This window comes from Meleagris gallopavo, chromosome 1 (assembly GCF_905368555.1).
Source record: "Meleagris gallopavo chromosome 1, MGAL_WU_HG_1.1, whole genome shotgun sequence".
NCBI classification, from domain to species: domain Eukaryota; kingdom Metazoa; phylum Chordata; class Aves; order Galliformes; family Phasianidae; genus Meleagris; species Meleagris gallopavo.
The window spans coordinates 52,263,884-52,280,160 of NC_139404.1; the positions used below are offsets into that span (position 1 = coordinate 52,263,884).

At 39.1% G+C, this 16,277-nt stretch overlaps 1 protein-coding gene across 2 annotated transcripts in view; it reads left to right on the forward strand.

Annotated features, from left to right (window-relative positions):
* The window catches only part of LARGE1 (LARGE xylosyl- and glucuronyltransferase 1), a 280,592-nt gene that overhangs the window by 256,351 nt on the left and 7,964 nt on the right, over nt 1-16,277 (forward strand). For both annotated transcript variants that reach the window (XM_085227448.1, XM_085227456.1), the window contains 3 exons: nt 2,039-2,202; nt 6,399-6,677; nt 12,606-12,752. In XM_085227448.1, coding sequence (XP_085083574.1) covers nt 2,039-2,202; nt 6,399-6,677; nt 12,606-12,752 — 590 coding nt within the window. The remainder of the gene's footprint in view (nt 1-2,038; nt 2,203-6,398; nt 6,678-12,605; nt 12,753-16,277) is intronic.

A 16,277-nucleotide genomic window follows, 5' to 3' on the forward strand; every position in this document is an offset into this window, starting at 1 on the left:
CACTATTCCATTATAGCTGTAAATACTTCTCTTGAAAATAACAAAACCCACAACAAAATCATCCTTCAACCAGATTGAATAAAAGGGAAAAATGGGGATTTAAAAAATGAACATTTTAGGGCATGGCTAACCTCCTCAGTGCTTTGATATTGTCTTAACCATTTAAATTTTAAGCTCCTTGATAGTTCTGGTAATATATATATATGTATATATATGTATTCTTTATAGGCATTGTTGTGAAAATTGGGCTTAATTCATATATTGTTTGAATGTTCTTTTGAAAATAAAGAAAATAACTAAATAAAGCTCAGCTGAATTCTGATCTGTAAAGCGCTATGAATGGAACTCCAGCAATATGTTAATTCCTGATTTCTGTTCCACCAAGAGATCTTGATTTCAGTAGTTTTGAATCTTTTGTCAAGATTCAGACTCTCATCTTTCTAAAAGCAGTCTCTCCTGAGAGGCATTTTAAGATCTGTGCAGAACAATAGCAAGAGAGAGTGAGATCCTGATCCAAAACTCATTGAAATCAAAGGAGATGTTCCCATTATTCAAAAGAAGATTAAAGAGTGATATACAGAAAAATACTGGGAATTATTCCATCAACCTTCACAGGAAAACATTCAGTTCTCACATTATTGTTGATGGCAACCATCATGCTTACCTTTCCAAGAACAACAGCTCTTGTTCTTAGCACAGCATTAGAACAAGAAACACCTACATTTTCCAATGTTTTTTCTTAATGATACTGTTGTAAATTATTGTTTTAAACCTTCTGAACAGATCTTTAAATCTAAATAAATGTCTGTAATTCATAATCTGTTTGTTGCGTGAAACAGCTTTGAAATCCGCTGTGGTTTTATCAAAACTTGTGAAAATCTGAATTTTTGTCTTAATTTACTCTTTACTGACAAATAGGTAATCGTATTCTTCTTATGGAATGCTTTTAAGAAATACAGTAGAAAAAATGATACCTTTACTAATAACCTACATTTCAGAGCAATGCAAACAGAACTCTATTTGATGTGTCAACACCATATATATAATTTTCATCTGCGCTGCATTTTGTAGGACATTTTAGAGCAGGCATGACTGATTTTTCCTTTTAAATGAATGCATTTTAAGTAATCTACCCAGATGTTTGGCTTTAAATAATGTAGTTCAGTGATGGAATTGGTCAGCTGCTGAGACATTTGGTCAGTTTTTCTCTTCCTCCTTTTCCCATAGCTAAACTTTTATTCTTTTAAAGCTACATGACTGCATGACTTAGGATTGAATTGCTTTCTTTTGCCTATTTTGACTTTGAAGGGTCTTGATTTTCAAGAAGACCAAGAAATATGTGCTGTCTAGTAATCTGACATCCTTTCAGTTTCTCAAAGCAGGTATCCAGAAGCACAAATCCTGCGCTTAATTCTGGCTCTTCTGCCAGTTGAAAGATTATTTTCATTGCAAAATTAGACTGATGCAGATTTGTACGTCTCAGAAAACTGACTAATGTTCAGTTTAAGATGTTACTTTTCCAGCTGTCTGTCCATGCCCCTAGCAACACTTAGCGTTCTCCAGCAGAGGCAGCAGAATGGGAATTGCTCAGTTCAGGGTACAAACTTAATCTGCTGCTGAGTCTTCTCTACTGGAACTGTATGTCTACAAGTAGTTTAAAATACTGCTTCACAGAAGGAATGGCCTTATGCATCATATTGGAACATTTGCTCTGAAACTTGGTGGTATTAAATGTTGTGATTGTTCACTGTTTCATTGCTAGCCTGGATGTTGGAAGTCCATAATGTGTATGATGTATACAATACGTAGACCATAATATGATGGACTGTCTACCTCATCTATTTACTTGAAAGACCTTTCTTCTTATCTCCTGTCCATTGACCAGAAGGAGTGAGGCTTGGAAAAATGATGATATGTATGTGAAATTCAAATTCCACTCCTTATTGCCTTATGCTACAGGTTTCCAACCTCTTTATTCTCTCTGACTTTCAAGAGGAATTGTAAAGAACTTACCTTTATGTCTGCTCTTACCTTACAGCTCCAGAAACAGTTGTCTGAGCTGGATGAGGATGATTTGTGCTATGAATTTCGTCGAGAACGTTTTACTGTCCATCGCACTCATTTGTATTTTTTACATTATGAATACGAGCCTGCTTCGGACAATACTGATGTAACGCTGGTGGCTCAGCTCTCGATGGACAGGTAAGGAAAATCTCATTTGAAAGCATGAGACGATCTTTTCTGACAACACTATGTGTAGCTTTAGAGAGAAAAAAAAAATAGAAACAGTTATACTGTAAAGATCTTTCTTCAGTAGGAGAAGCACATCTAGACATCACATGTGCACCCAGACTGGAGTTGTACAGTTCACATGGGAGTACGAATAGAGCTCATGAGAGGTTGAATACTGGAGCTGCAGGAGTTGTTACTTGTCAGAGTTGCCATTGTTAGCTCATGGAGTTTCACAGTAACTTAGGAATAACAGGACATGTTTGTGACAGACTTAAGCAAGCAGTAGTAGCTGATCTAATGTTGTACACACAACATTTCCTCATCAGACAATCTTAGTTTGTTTTCATTACTATTTTCCTTGCAGAAGATTTCAATTAGTGACTTGATTTCCTTATGAGAATGACAACTAAACATTTGCCCATCAAATTGGGCAGTTTAAAGTAAAATATTTTTACTTTATAGGTTTACTCTGAAATGGAAAATTGCCTTTTGATAAGAGTCGCTGCAGTTCTGTACAGATTTGCAAAATAATATCTGTAGTTTAACTCTTTCCAACTTTCAGTTCCAATTAAAGTGGAATTTAACTGGTATTTAATTTGGGAGGAAAAGAAGTCCATTTCATGGCAAGCTCCATTTGCACCTTTATGATTCCCACTGTTGTCACATTTCAGAAGCTCTGACAGTTCGGTCTAGATCAGCCAGCTCAGTAGTACTTCCAATTGTCAGTCTCCTATTTCTTACTGCTTTTCGTTCAAATCTGTTCTAAACTTCGTAGTTGCTGCTATCAGAGTTATAAAATCATGGAAAAATGCCTGTTTCACTTGGAGGAGCACATGCAGAATGCCGTAAGACCCATGAATACCAACACTGGTACACTGGAGGAAGATCAACACTATTCCAGGAGGGTCAGAGAAAATCATATCAACAAAATATTTGCAGCCTGTTTTAAAAATAAACATGAACGGATGAGGGCTGTTCTGTTTCAGCAGTGCCTCAGCACATTGTACTGTGATGTGCATCAGTGTCTGTTCTATTGATTTTTAATTGAGGAAACATTTCTTAAGTGTTCAGAAACCTTTGAGTACAAAACTAAAGAAATAAATTAAACCAGACCCTGAGCGAGTGCCACAATAAATTAGTAGAAGCTGGTCTGTGCACATGGTATATTTTCCCCCCAGAATTTAATTCAAAAGAATGAGCTGGGGTTTGGTGCTGATTCACTGGCACTGATGCAAAGTATGAGCATCTGTTTCTCTTTCTGGATCCTCACTGGGGCACATGTTTTTATTGATAGACAGAACCACACATTTTTATTCAGGAAGAACAGCCCTCTTGATACTGTGCAGGAAAAATCTTCCCTACTTCTTTGGTGTGTTGCTATAAATTATTGATTTGAGCTGGAAATACTCTCTTTCAGCTAAAATCAATAAATAATATCATACCAAAGAGCTGTTTAGCTCCTTTGTTTTCTTTCACATCTTTCAGTTACTGCTTTATTTTTCGTACCTTCTTTAGACCACTTTTATTAAACTCCTCCGGCGCAGCTGTAGACATTTAAGAATAGTGTCTCAGATGTAAGATGGCATGTACATAAACAATGTGCTATATGCCACACTCTTGCTTAGTTCTTTCAGATGATCAGCCGACATAAGGAAAGGCAGAAAAGCAACTCCCCATGTCTCCAGTTCTCATCCTGCTGGAGCTGAGGCTGATAGGACTGTTGTGACAGGCTCTTCTCTTCGTGCTATAGGCTTGAGGAATACAAGGCAGTGGAGCAGCTTAGGAGCTAACATTAATGTCTGTAGATGGAGGCTTTGAGAGAGAATTCATTCGGTGCTGTCACTGTTGGTTAATTGCCACTTTTGTACTGATGTGACAAGTTTGGTCTTATACTGGCTTGTTCCCATCACTGGCTTCATATGCAGCTTTCAAGTACTTGGCTAGGCAGCCTTGCTATAAGGCATGGAATGTATCTAGAAATCAGTAGTCAGAGTGGGAGTTAAAAAATCTGAGATGAGGATGTGGGCAATAAAGACAAAACTAGCATTAGGCAGCTTGAGGTTGGGGTCCAAATAACTTGTAAATTGATTGAATATGCTTAAGAGGAAGAATGAAAACAAAGAATCTCACAAAACATGATCTCCAGTGAAATACCCTTGGCTGAAGCAGACCTTAAAAAATTTACCAACTAAATGATGACCTCATTTATTATACAATCTAAGAGTTTATTTTCTCTAGAGAACACATTCCTCAAGAAACATAACAACAAAGAAATAACTTGGTGAGCTTAGAAATTTGTATTTGTTAGTTTTATGATCAAAAAGAGACAATTCTAATAACTTACAGAGTGCAGGTTGTGGAGCATCACTCAGCAGTCCCTTAACCAAGCTCGTAGAAGTGGAACCTGTCATTGAGAACGACATAGCAAAATGGAGTGTTCTGAAGGGCACTAAGCTGTCCAGCTTGAAATTTATACCAGCAAAACCCAGTTTCCATTTAACTATTGTGGAAAGCTTTGCAGGCATCATCAGGTGTGCCATTTAAATAAGTTATGTATGCCATTTGTCCACTGCTTAGAGTCCTTGAAAGGTGTTTCGCTGCATTTCTCTCTAGCTATTATTTAATTTATAAAAGGTTTCCAAAATCTGAATGCTGATGAAATGGATCCTTCTGACTAACAGAGTTCCGTGATGCTGGAGAAAGGCAAAAAATGTATTTTTTTATGTATTTGTTACTAGTACAGTCTAAAACCTAAAGTCTTCATATAACTTCTAGATCCTTTTTATTGATCTGTGTTTCTAATTCAGCTGTATGTTTCAGAGTGATAATAACCTTTGTTTCAATAACAGATAAAAAGAAAATAATGTACCATATGTAGACTAGTAAAGGTAATATCTCATATCTAAGACAGAATGATTATATTGTTGTGGATGTCATCAGAAACACAGGAAAAAGCTATTAATGTTAAATCAGAATTTGTGTTTGCTGGTCTATCATTCCTTTCTGCTGCAGTGCTTAGTGCGCTAGTAGCAGGGGGAAATTATTTTCTCTGATTACAATGATGCAGAAAACTTTTCTTATATACTGTATAAATATTAATAGGAAAAATCTAGTAATGTGGATTTGAAACGTAGGAAAGCTTATCATGTTGCGTAGTCTACTCTTCTTAATTTTTAATAGAATATTGGCTAGACTGCGTAGGTTCATTTCCCTTCATATTAACTCAAGAGACTTTGTAATCTGTTATTGATGTATGTTTGGGTGGCAAACCTGTATCTCAAGGCAATTTTGTTTAAACTGCACAAAGTGATTAATCTATTTTGACCAGAATGGATATGATTCGCTTTATATATTAATTCCTTTGTTGACATTTTCTTCAATAATATTGTAGTTATTGGGAGTTTTTAAAAATATACACCAATACAAACTGTCTTAAAAATCATTTCATGGAATTCGAGGAGGTATTGCTAAAAATATATGCAAATTAATACTTTAAACGATATTTTTGTCTAAAGTGCTCTATTGATATTCCATGACAGTGCTGTTTCTCTCCTGCCTTCTCTCCTTGCTTCCTACTCATAGTAAACCATGAAACAATAAAACATTGCTATTGACATTTCATCTATTTGACCTTTCCCTGTCAGTGATTTTTTTTTCAGTCAATACAAATGTTCATGGAAGTCAGTATTCCCTTGACTTACCATTCTTAAGAGCTTTTAAGATCTTACTGTCTTAAAAATAATTTGGAGAGGTTTCCATAAACAGGAGGTGAAATGATTTCTGAGTCTGTAGGTGTTTGTCCTCCTCGAGATTTTTGAAGAGTAGTATATTAGGGTATGACAAAATCTTGACGCAAGATGTGAATTGGGCACTGGGCACTGTTTTACGTATTTGCCTTGCAGGTGTTTCTATCAGAGCTAAGGCCATCTTTGTCTCACCATTGTACACAGTGGAGATATAAGCGTATCTAGGGCACAGTCCATCTGTCCAGAAGGAGACATAGTTAGATAAGATGAATTGTGCTGCAGAAATATTTATTGCTTTCCACAGGATATAAAGTGACCCCAATCTGTCTCACTTAGATAGAGACAGCTGTATTTGATGAGATGAAAAAGAGTCCCAGACAGGGAGACAGCCTTTTCTTATTCTCACCCTTCCTCTTTCAGGCTCCAGATGCTTGAAGCCATCTGCAAACACTGGGAAGGTCCAATCAGCCTGGCACTCTATCTTTCTGATGCAGAAGCCCAGCAATTTCTGCGTTATGCCCAGGGCTCAGAAGTACTCATGAGCCGCCACAATGTCGGCTACCACATTGTGTACAAGGAGGGCCAGTTCTATCCAGTGAATCTTCTGAGGAATGTGGCCATGAAGCACATCAGCACACCATACATGTTTCTGTCCGACATTGACTTCTTGCCCATGTATGGACTCTACGAGTACCTCAGGTAAATGGAAAGTGGAGGATAGCCTTCCACTGCCACACGCTTTTTCTGTCCTTGTCACTCCACTCTTTCACACATTCCCAAAATTATGCTATTTGAGCAGATTTGAAAAAAGCAGCTTGTAGATATTTAAAGTGGGACAATGCCCAGCAAAGCAAAATAATTTTTAGGGTAGAGGAAGAGGTTGTAAGTGGAAGTGACACAATATAGTTACAAAAGAAAAGCAAAGGTCTTATGCGAGCCTCGTTAGCCACCAGAATCACTCCCTTAGTGCAGCAGAAGAATCAATTTGAAAATTGAACTGGACTAAGGATCATTAAATGTACAATAGCATCCATTGTTAGCAGAGATGTGAACTGGGCAGTTTCCTAAAGCATCCCAAGTTCTTAATGTCAGTGACAGAAAAAACATGCAAAACATGAATGAAGTTGTTGCCCCTGTGACATGCTCTTTATCCAGTTCCTTAGCTTGAACACACAGTGAAGGTCTAAGTATCTCAGGAATATGACTGTAATGCCAGCACCTGTCAAGGCAAAATAATTAGCATAAAGAAACTGGGAAAAGTAACCTCAGTATGTACTGTATGATAATAAATGTGAGCAAGTTGGGCTAAGCAAACTGCAGACCTCTGATCCATGAACAGAGCTATTTTTAATAAAGACCTTTTTCCCCTATTGAGGCTGGTCATCTGAGACCAAAGCATAGAGCAAGGAGGACACCCTGTGGCCAGACAGGAGGATTTCAGTTCCTTAGTCCTTAACCAGTTTTGCTTTTCATCTCTCTCTGAGTTTGGTTAAACTTGACCACAGTGCTACATTGAGGGTCTGTATGTAAGTGAGCCCCTCCAGTACATAGGCCTGGGTGCTGGGGCATTAAGGAAAATCTGTCTTTCTGTGTGGTAAACTTACAGAGCAATCCCTTTGTTTCAGTATAGCAGCTTTTTGGCATGCAGTACCAAAAATACAACTTGTCCCTTCTTGATGCTCCCCAGTGCACCAATGGAAGCCAGCACTGAAAGGGGGAGGGGACAAAATGGTATGCCACAATGTACTTAATACATTACAGCCATAGAAATAGTTCTCTTATGGTGACAGTGTATCACAGGACTAAATGCACAGGGATATCACACTCTGGTGTTGTTCAGAAGAAGATGGATTGGCACCGACCACTGTTAGAGCTGAGATCTTACATTACTCTACAAGTCTTTTGTGAAACCTACATCATCTTAACCGTGCATCTCTGTTGCTTGGGAATATCAAAATTGCCAGTCTGCTACTACCAGCTATTTAAAAGGGAACTGGATTTGTGTGTGTGTGGACTAGAATCTTTTGTTGCTTTTTCGGTAACGATTTTTCTCAGTAAAATAGCAGGGAGATGCAATGAGATTATTTTAAATACGGCTGTGTTGTATCTTTCCACATTGATTGTTCCTGCTACCTCTGCAGGTAGTTGATCAGTGCCATCAGTTTGAATGGCAGCAGCTGTTTGTTAGAGAGCTGTCACACATTTCCATCTTTGCTTCCTCAGAGAGGGCAACCATAAGCAAATGGAGATAGTGGTGTTTCAGTCACTGCTTTGTGCAGGACATGCCAGACAAGTCCCTCTCACTTGTAAATTTGTGGAGTCCCATCTATTGTGTCTCTGTAGAGTATGTATTCTCAGAGAAAAAGGAATTTTGAAAAACATTTTAACCTACTTTGAAGGTTGTATGTGAACGATTACAGACAGTTTTGAAGAAGCTGGTTACCAGTCCCTCTAGGTGTCTGTTGATAGCACTTAGATTAGTGCTAATTGAGCTTTTTCACATCTACTAAGTAAGGTCATTTCAATGCTTTTAATCTCCATCAAAACCCCTTTTTGTCTTGTCTTACTCTACTATAAAACAGAAAAGGGAAGAAATGTATCATTTAAAGATTTCCTGTTTACAGAACTCAGACATTTTTGTGGTCTGTGCTGAGTAGAAGTTTTTGTCACTCTCAGACATTAGTTACTGAGGTCATCTTGTCATTACTCTGGAGCTAAAGGCTTTTTCTAGTTGCAACAAGTAAGGTGTCTGGGTCATCCTAAAGGCTCATCTGACATAAAATAACTAGACAGGCTGCTTCTTTATGGTATCCATAGTTGTCATAGCTAGCACTAAAGTTCTTTCCTAACGCATTTTAATAAAATATGCCCTTTTCTTCCAGGGGCACATTAGCATTAAATGAGAGCTCACATCCAAACTCTGTCCACAGGTTACAAACCTGTCCCTTGCAACACAAATAGAGAAGTATTTCTGGTTGATCTTTAGTATCTCAGGAGGAATCACACTTTGTCTTTTGCCTGTTGATTTTTATTTGTTGGATGCCTTTGTTGGTTGCTTTTGTAGAGAGGATGAAAATCCTGATTAACTTAACACTGGATTGACAGCTCTTCAGCTCTTGAAACAAACCCCAAGACTGCCTTGTCCATTGATCTTGAGCTAATCACTTAGAGTCCTAATGGTGGAAGATAATTTGAATTAATTTTTTTTTTCTTTTTTCTTTTTCTTTTTTTTTTTTCTGAATTCAGTGCAAACATTTTTGTGTCTGAACTTCCCTATACTCCAGAAATGAGAATGATTCTATCTATCTCCCCACTTGAGGATGAGAGCTGTTTGTTAGTGTTTGGAAAGGACTGTGGAGATGCAAAGATTGAACTCAACGCTCTTCATTCAGCCTCTGAGGAGCCCTTGTGATTTAAAGTTCATTTCTTCCACGCTTTACAAAAAATAGGGTTGATCGTTAAATTAAAAATTTAACCCAACCCTCAGTGTGTCAGAATGACATACATCGGGTCTGAACACAAAGGTGCCTGGGAAACGGTTTCCTGGACAACATTAGCAAAGAGAAAACCACTTCATGAAATCTTATCTCCTTGTTTTAGGGTCTGGGGAAAAGTACAGATGGAGAAAAATGGCTGCAGGATTGATGTTACTGAAACTAACAGCCCTCACAAGTATAGTGCAGGAATTAAACAGTTTCCCCATTGCTGGTTTGTAAAATAATCAAACATATTCCATTATATTCTACGTAATTTGCAACAGTTAACAGTGGAAATCTTATATTCCAAGTACCACGAAACCAGTCAACCAGCAAATGGCACCTCTGCTTGAGACAGGAAAAATGCCACCACATAAAAAATGAAAAATGGATTTGCTTCCAATAGGAAGAGGTTAGATTTTCAGCTGTCAGTTCAAGGAGCAGACTACCAGTTATGGATGTCAGAAGAAAATGGAAGATGGTTTCTTCTCTACTAATATGTTCCTATCTTTACCATAATTAACATGGTCTCTCTTGTCCTTTGTCACTCAGATTCCACACCTGGTTGGTTATCAGCACTGATTCTTTCCTCACCTTATGTCAGTCCTTTGCATCATGTAGTCTGCATCCAAAGCAGTCTGTTGCTCTCAGAAATCAGTGCTGCTGTCTCAGGTCCCAGCTCACTTTTGGTGAAGCTGTCCCCTTTGGCCTTAGCACTATGTACCTCAGGTTCTCACATATCTTTTAAATATGTTTCTGCAAAGATTATCACGTTATGGCATTTCACTCTTTCACCTCTGCTTTCTCTGTGTTTAATTGCATCTACTACAAGCACCTTGTTTTCAGACTTCTGCTTCTCTCCGCTTACCTTTCTTTTTGTACTCACCTTGGACTGTGCCAGTGATTTCAGCCTTGTGTATCTGTTTGTTCACTCTGCCCTTGGTTTTATTTGTAACACTACTGTCATCTGCTGTTTCCAACAAGAGATCTAAGGCCCAGTTCAGCCACTGACACCAGTACTAAATCTGCAGATGACAAGAATAGGGAGCATACAGAACGAATTATTGATATCCACATCATTTTAGTGCTTGTATCCCATATCTTAGAAAATGAGTCACGCTCAACACCGGTTGCAGCACAGTTTGCTCTGCCTGACAGCCTCTGCTTTTACCCCTGCGTGATAGCTACATCTGCTTTAGCCTTGTTCAACTTTGACTGTGAACTTTGTTGGGCAGGATTGTCTCCTAATCCTTGAGCAATGCCAAGCACAGCTGGGACCATGATTTTTGCATGGGACTTCAGAGCTCTCCATCAAAGAGACAGCAGCAGCCATAAATGGAAGCTGCTCTTTCCTTGCAGAGCCCAAAGGATGAGCATCACTGCAAACATTATCTGCTTCTTCCTCAAACTGAATCCTCAAAGCTGCACCGCTCAAGGCTGACAGATTGCACAGAGTCCAGAAAGCCTGAGATGTTGTCAGAGTAACTGTGTTAGCGTGCCCTGCTTGCAGAGAAGGTGTGAAGGGGAAGAAACATTAAAAGCATCATAAAGACCTTCCAGAATCACTGGCACTGCTCAGTGATTCTGGAAGGTCATGGAGGCTGATTGTGAAGGAGTCATTTATTTACATGCAGATATCTTAGCCATTAGTGATGGTGAGGGAGAAAGCAGTGAGGAAAGTAAAGTTATGATAAGACATTGTTAAAATCCTTCAATTGTGAAAAGTTCAGTGGAATGTGGCAGAGGTTCTTTAAACAATGCAAACTATACAGTATGGCTCTCAGAAAGATTTCTTTTTCTAGAACAGCCCATAAAGCAATATGAATTCTCTAAAATTCAGATTTTATTAAATAGCCTATCTCTTTTCCTTTTTATCTGATGACAGTAGAAATAAATTCTAGGTATTCTGGGCCTAGGAAATTGTTTTGTTTGGTTTTCCTGGTATTATGACAGTGATCCAAATTCTTTCATCTTATAAGGCTGTAGAGAATTTCTTGCTTGTCAACATTGTCCTTGATTGCTTGTTGCAGTAACATAAAAGTCAGGACAGTGAATCCTGTTAAGAGGAACTGACTATGACAGGGAAAGAGAAGCATATTTCACTTATGAAATTTAAAGGTAATGAAAGAAAAATTGAGACAGAGTTATTTCTAATGACAAGCATGCTAAGGTTCAGTTGGGGAATGGAAAAGTAACTTCTCTTTCTTTTTCTCTAGGCTTTAGTTTGTTAGGGAAGAATTGATGGAATACCTCTGGCAGAACATGCATACAACTGCCAGGCTGTTGTTCTCCTGCTGCAATTGTCCTAAGGCCTCTTTTATGCAAAATGCAGTATGCATGTGTGCCTGCATGCACACACCCACTGAAACAGTCTTCACATGCCTAACTTGAAGCAAAAGAAGGCAGAAAGCGATGTATTTCAGAGCACCCAATGCACAGCTCTTCTCAGTAACACAAATGAGCTTTGAGCTGAACGCTATCACGGGCATCATGATAGAATGGCTTAAATTGGAGGGGATCAATCTAAGCACAACCAGTTTCAATCCCCCTGCCATGGAGTTGCCCATGGAGCCACTAGATCAAGCTGCCCAAAGCCCCATCCAACATGACCTTGAATGCGTCCAGGGGTGGGGTACCTGCAGCTTTTCTGGGCAGCCTGTGCCAGTGCCTGACTTCTCTCTGAGTAATGAACTCCTAACATCTAACCTAAATTCTTTTAGGTTACTTTTTTAGTCTAAAGCTAATCCTATCACTATCAGACTGTGTATAAAGTCAATCCCCCTCCTTATTACAAGCTCCCTTCAAGTATTGGAAGATCTCAGTGAAGTCTTCCCAGGGCCTCTTCCTCTCCAAGCTAAACAAACCCAACTCCCTCAACTGTTTTTCATAGGAGAGCATGATGAGGAAACACTTCTGCTCATTTACCATGTCCTTTTGACTTGCCTAGAACAAAGGCTGACCTTCATGGCAGCCAGTATTCTTGAGGGTGGGTGTCTTCCATAGGAGAGAAAAGAACAGTGTACTTACAGTAAAGAATATGGGCCACAATCACATTTGCAGTATCAAACTGCCCATTCTCTTTATGTTGAAATGCCAAAGAATTTTCTCAGCTTAACATTTTCATGCTTGTATTTATTGTTTTCTTTGCCAGGAAGTCAGTCACCCAGCTAGACCTGGCTAACACCAAGAAAGCTCTGATCATACCGGCTTTTGAAACCCTACGCTACCGCCTCTCCTTCCCCAAGTCAAAAGCAGAGCTGCTATCTATGTTGGACATGGGAACCCTCTTCACGTTCAGGTAATGGAAAGTACTGTCGTTGAACTTTTGTTCATTACCTCTAAAGATTTTTTTGACTTTCTGTGAATATTTGATTTTTCTTTTTTTCTGTCAGCTATCTAGCTCCATTAAGAAACATATTGGATTTTTTTCCCTTTTCATAGAGAAGGGGTGAACAGTCACATGTGGACATATTCCATCTGTAAGCTCAGCTTTTTATCTAGTATTATACTCCTCTACTGAAAGACTTCAGATGTTAAATTGAATCTGTTTTATTTTCATCATTTTTTATTGCTCTATGAAATCAGGCGCAACCATTACACTCATGTGCATGTAATTTGCTTCTTGGCTGCCAAATACTATCTGGATAGCTGTGTCCCTCATGTGACCAAAAATAATTTCTCTCTGCTTATCGGTTCGCTTCCTCACTGACTGATTGGAAAAACAAATACAGGCTTGCCACGTGCTCTTATGAAGTATGAAATAGCTGCTTAAATAGCTGTATTTTCACAATGCAGAGGTAAAAGTCAACTTCTGACTAGAGCTGAGAAGTGAAGAACACCTAAATTTGGAGCTCCTCTCTGAAACGGACTCCTTTTGTGGCTGTGAACAACTCACTTATATTATCTGCCAGACTCTTCAGTTTTAAAATACAGCTACCAGGGGTTAACTGTCTCATGGGTGTGTGGTAAGGTCTGATTAGCAGACAATTGTAAAAGATCATAGTGATGGCAAGAGTACAATATGGCCTTCAGATACTGCACAGACAGGGGTCTTAGGAGCCTGTGTTCTTGTCCCAGCTCCGCTACTGCCCCGCTGAGAGGTGATACATAAATCAGTTCCCTTTCTTACATCTTTGTTCTCCATCTCTGAAATGCGGGTAACAATGTTCACCTCTCCTTTATTCAGTATTTCAAGATCTAGAGATAAGAACTATGAAAACGCTAAGTATTACCCGTGGCCAGCAGAGCTCTTTATCATCTCATCCATCCTTTCCTTGCCTTAGAGCTTTCCTTGCAATTCTTCCATTCATTGCATTATGCACATCTCTCATCGCAGCAGCCACCCTTCTTTCATGTTGCTTTATGCAGATGTCAGAGCAAACAGCCTGTGTGAGCCTGGAACACACAATTCTGACCCTCCATCTACAAGTGATTACTCTGAAATAGAAGCACAAAATGACTGAGATATTAGGAAGTCATGCCTTTCTCTTGAAAATTACATGAGGGTAATGACAGACCAAGCATTTTTCTCTCTCCTATGGCTCTTTTTTTTTTTTTTTTTTTAAGATATGCAAAATGACAATATATTTGTTGACAGAAAATATTTGTTTCTCCCATAATTGAAAGAAAAAATCCTTCCAGTGGAAAGTAACATTCTCAGGATTTACAGTTGTTACATTCCACCAGCAGCCAAATTTTCAGCCTGTGCAGCAGTGGTCTTCCACTACAGATTTCATTGTCAAGCTGTACAGCATGTTGGCATGTTAGGTACACAGCCAGATTTGCAGGTCCTTTCTCAAGTCTCACACAGAAATGTCTTTAGTGGGAGTTTTGCCAGGACAAGGTTAAATAAGAAGTGAAGGATGTGAGTTCTATTGCTGGTTTACATATTAATGTAGGAAACAGTTTACAGATGCTTCCCTAGTTTCCTTTCGCTCATTTCATTGCTGAAATCTATCAACAGCCACAAAGCAGCTGTGATCTGGACTGAGAATTTCTACGTCCACCAAGGTGCTTTAATAATGCTGCAATTCAAGGCTGAGCAGTTGGGAGGGAGCTGGGGAGGACTGCTGTGACAGTGATTGCTGAGAGTGCCTGCAGCATCCCAGTCCCTCACACCACACTATAGATTACGATCTTTCCTTGGCTGAAATTGCTTTTGTCACCTCTTTTCCAAATTGTGACCTTTTCTACCTCTGGGCAGCTAAGAAATACAAAACAGCTCTCAATTACAGCCCCCAGTCAGCACCAAAAGAAAAAGGAAGACGTGAGCATCTATGGATTACTGGATGTGCAGAGGGTGGAAACCCTCTGCAGTGGTGGGATGCTTTGTCACAGATTGCTGGCTTTGTGTGCAGGTGCTGGCAGTGACTATGCCTCACAAGGACGTGCCTGCCTTGTGGTTGGGTGGTAGCTGATGAACCACAAATGTACTACCTACACATCTTTCAGGCTCAAGGAAAGCCACAGCTGGTAGGAGATGCATCACATTGAGAAAACATAACCAACAATGACTGATTAACTAATTAACTGATTGCATCCACAATGCACAGTCCACCATCTCTGGGCAGCCTGTGCCAGTGCCTCACCACCCTCTGTGTAAAGAGTTTCTTCCTAACATCTAACTTAGATCTCCCTTCTTTTATTTTAGATCCTTATCCCCTTGTCCTGTCTTAAGAAGTCAGTCTCCCTCTTGCATATAAACTCCCTTCAAGTACTGGAAGGCCATAATGAGGTCTCCCCAGAACCTTCTCTTCTCCAGAGAAGGTGACTTTGTTGGAATTTTTCAAAATTTCTACTGTGCTTGAAAATGCTATGGTCACTATTTTCACTAAGACAGACTATTTCCAGGAGTCTGTGAGATTGAAAGTGGCCTTAAAATTCAGTGTGTGTTTAAATCTTGGATGAGAAGGATCTGAGCAGGAAAACTAGATTTACTCATTTGTCCTGCTGATGGAAGACCAATACAGACAGTGAACCATTTTCTACATTTATATTACCTAAATCAAAATCTCTTGGAAATGGCACACTCTTTTATGGCAGCTTCCCCTATAAGAACATCATGCGATGATGTCTGCATATGCTCATTTTGCAGTACATTTCACGTGATGATTAGTCACTGGCTAAGACCTAGCTCCAGCAGATTGTATGTGTGCACATATATATATGTGGGCATGATACCTGGTACATACTCTTTGTAAACACATGTATGTAATCTTAAACTCTCACAATTCCAGCTTCTAGTCTTATTATTTCACTATAGACAGTATGTACACCTTATTAGACCATCCTGTACACATTTTCCTTTTTGTCCTGACCTCAGCCACTTCTGTGTCTGCTTCTTTCCTTCCACGCACATCAGTTGCCCTGAAGAGGCAAGTAGAAGATCTCTGGTATTATTTTCTCTGTTATTATTTGGTCTGTTCCTTTCTTTCTGTTTTCTCTTGTCTCTCCAATCTCACTTCCCTATTTTCTCTTCATTGTCTGTTCCCTGCAATTTTAGTTTTCCTGCTGGTCCATTCTCTCCTCTTACAGAGTTTATACCTTAGCTAATGTGTATGCTTATATTAATATCCCCAGAAAGGGGCAAAAGTAAGTGATGTTTTTATGGTTAGTGCCCTGTTCCCCCCACTGTGTTAATCAGTGAGAGAGCTTTGCTAGAAGAACAGCAGCATTTGCTTGACTCTCTTCAGGAATCTCTCAATTAACCAAAGTTTGCATGAGGCTTTGAAGATCCAAATCACTTTGTGAGTGTTTAGTAGTCATTATTATTATCATCATCATTAATTTCAAAATGCCAGAGGTAAGATGTTAGAAGATACAG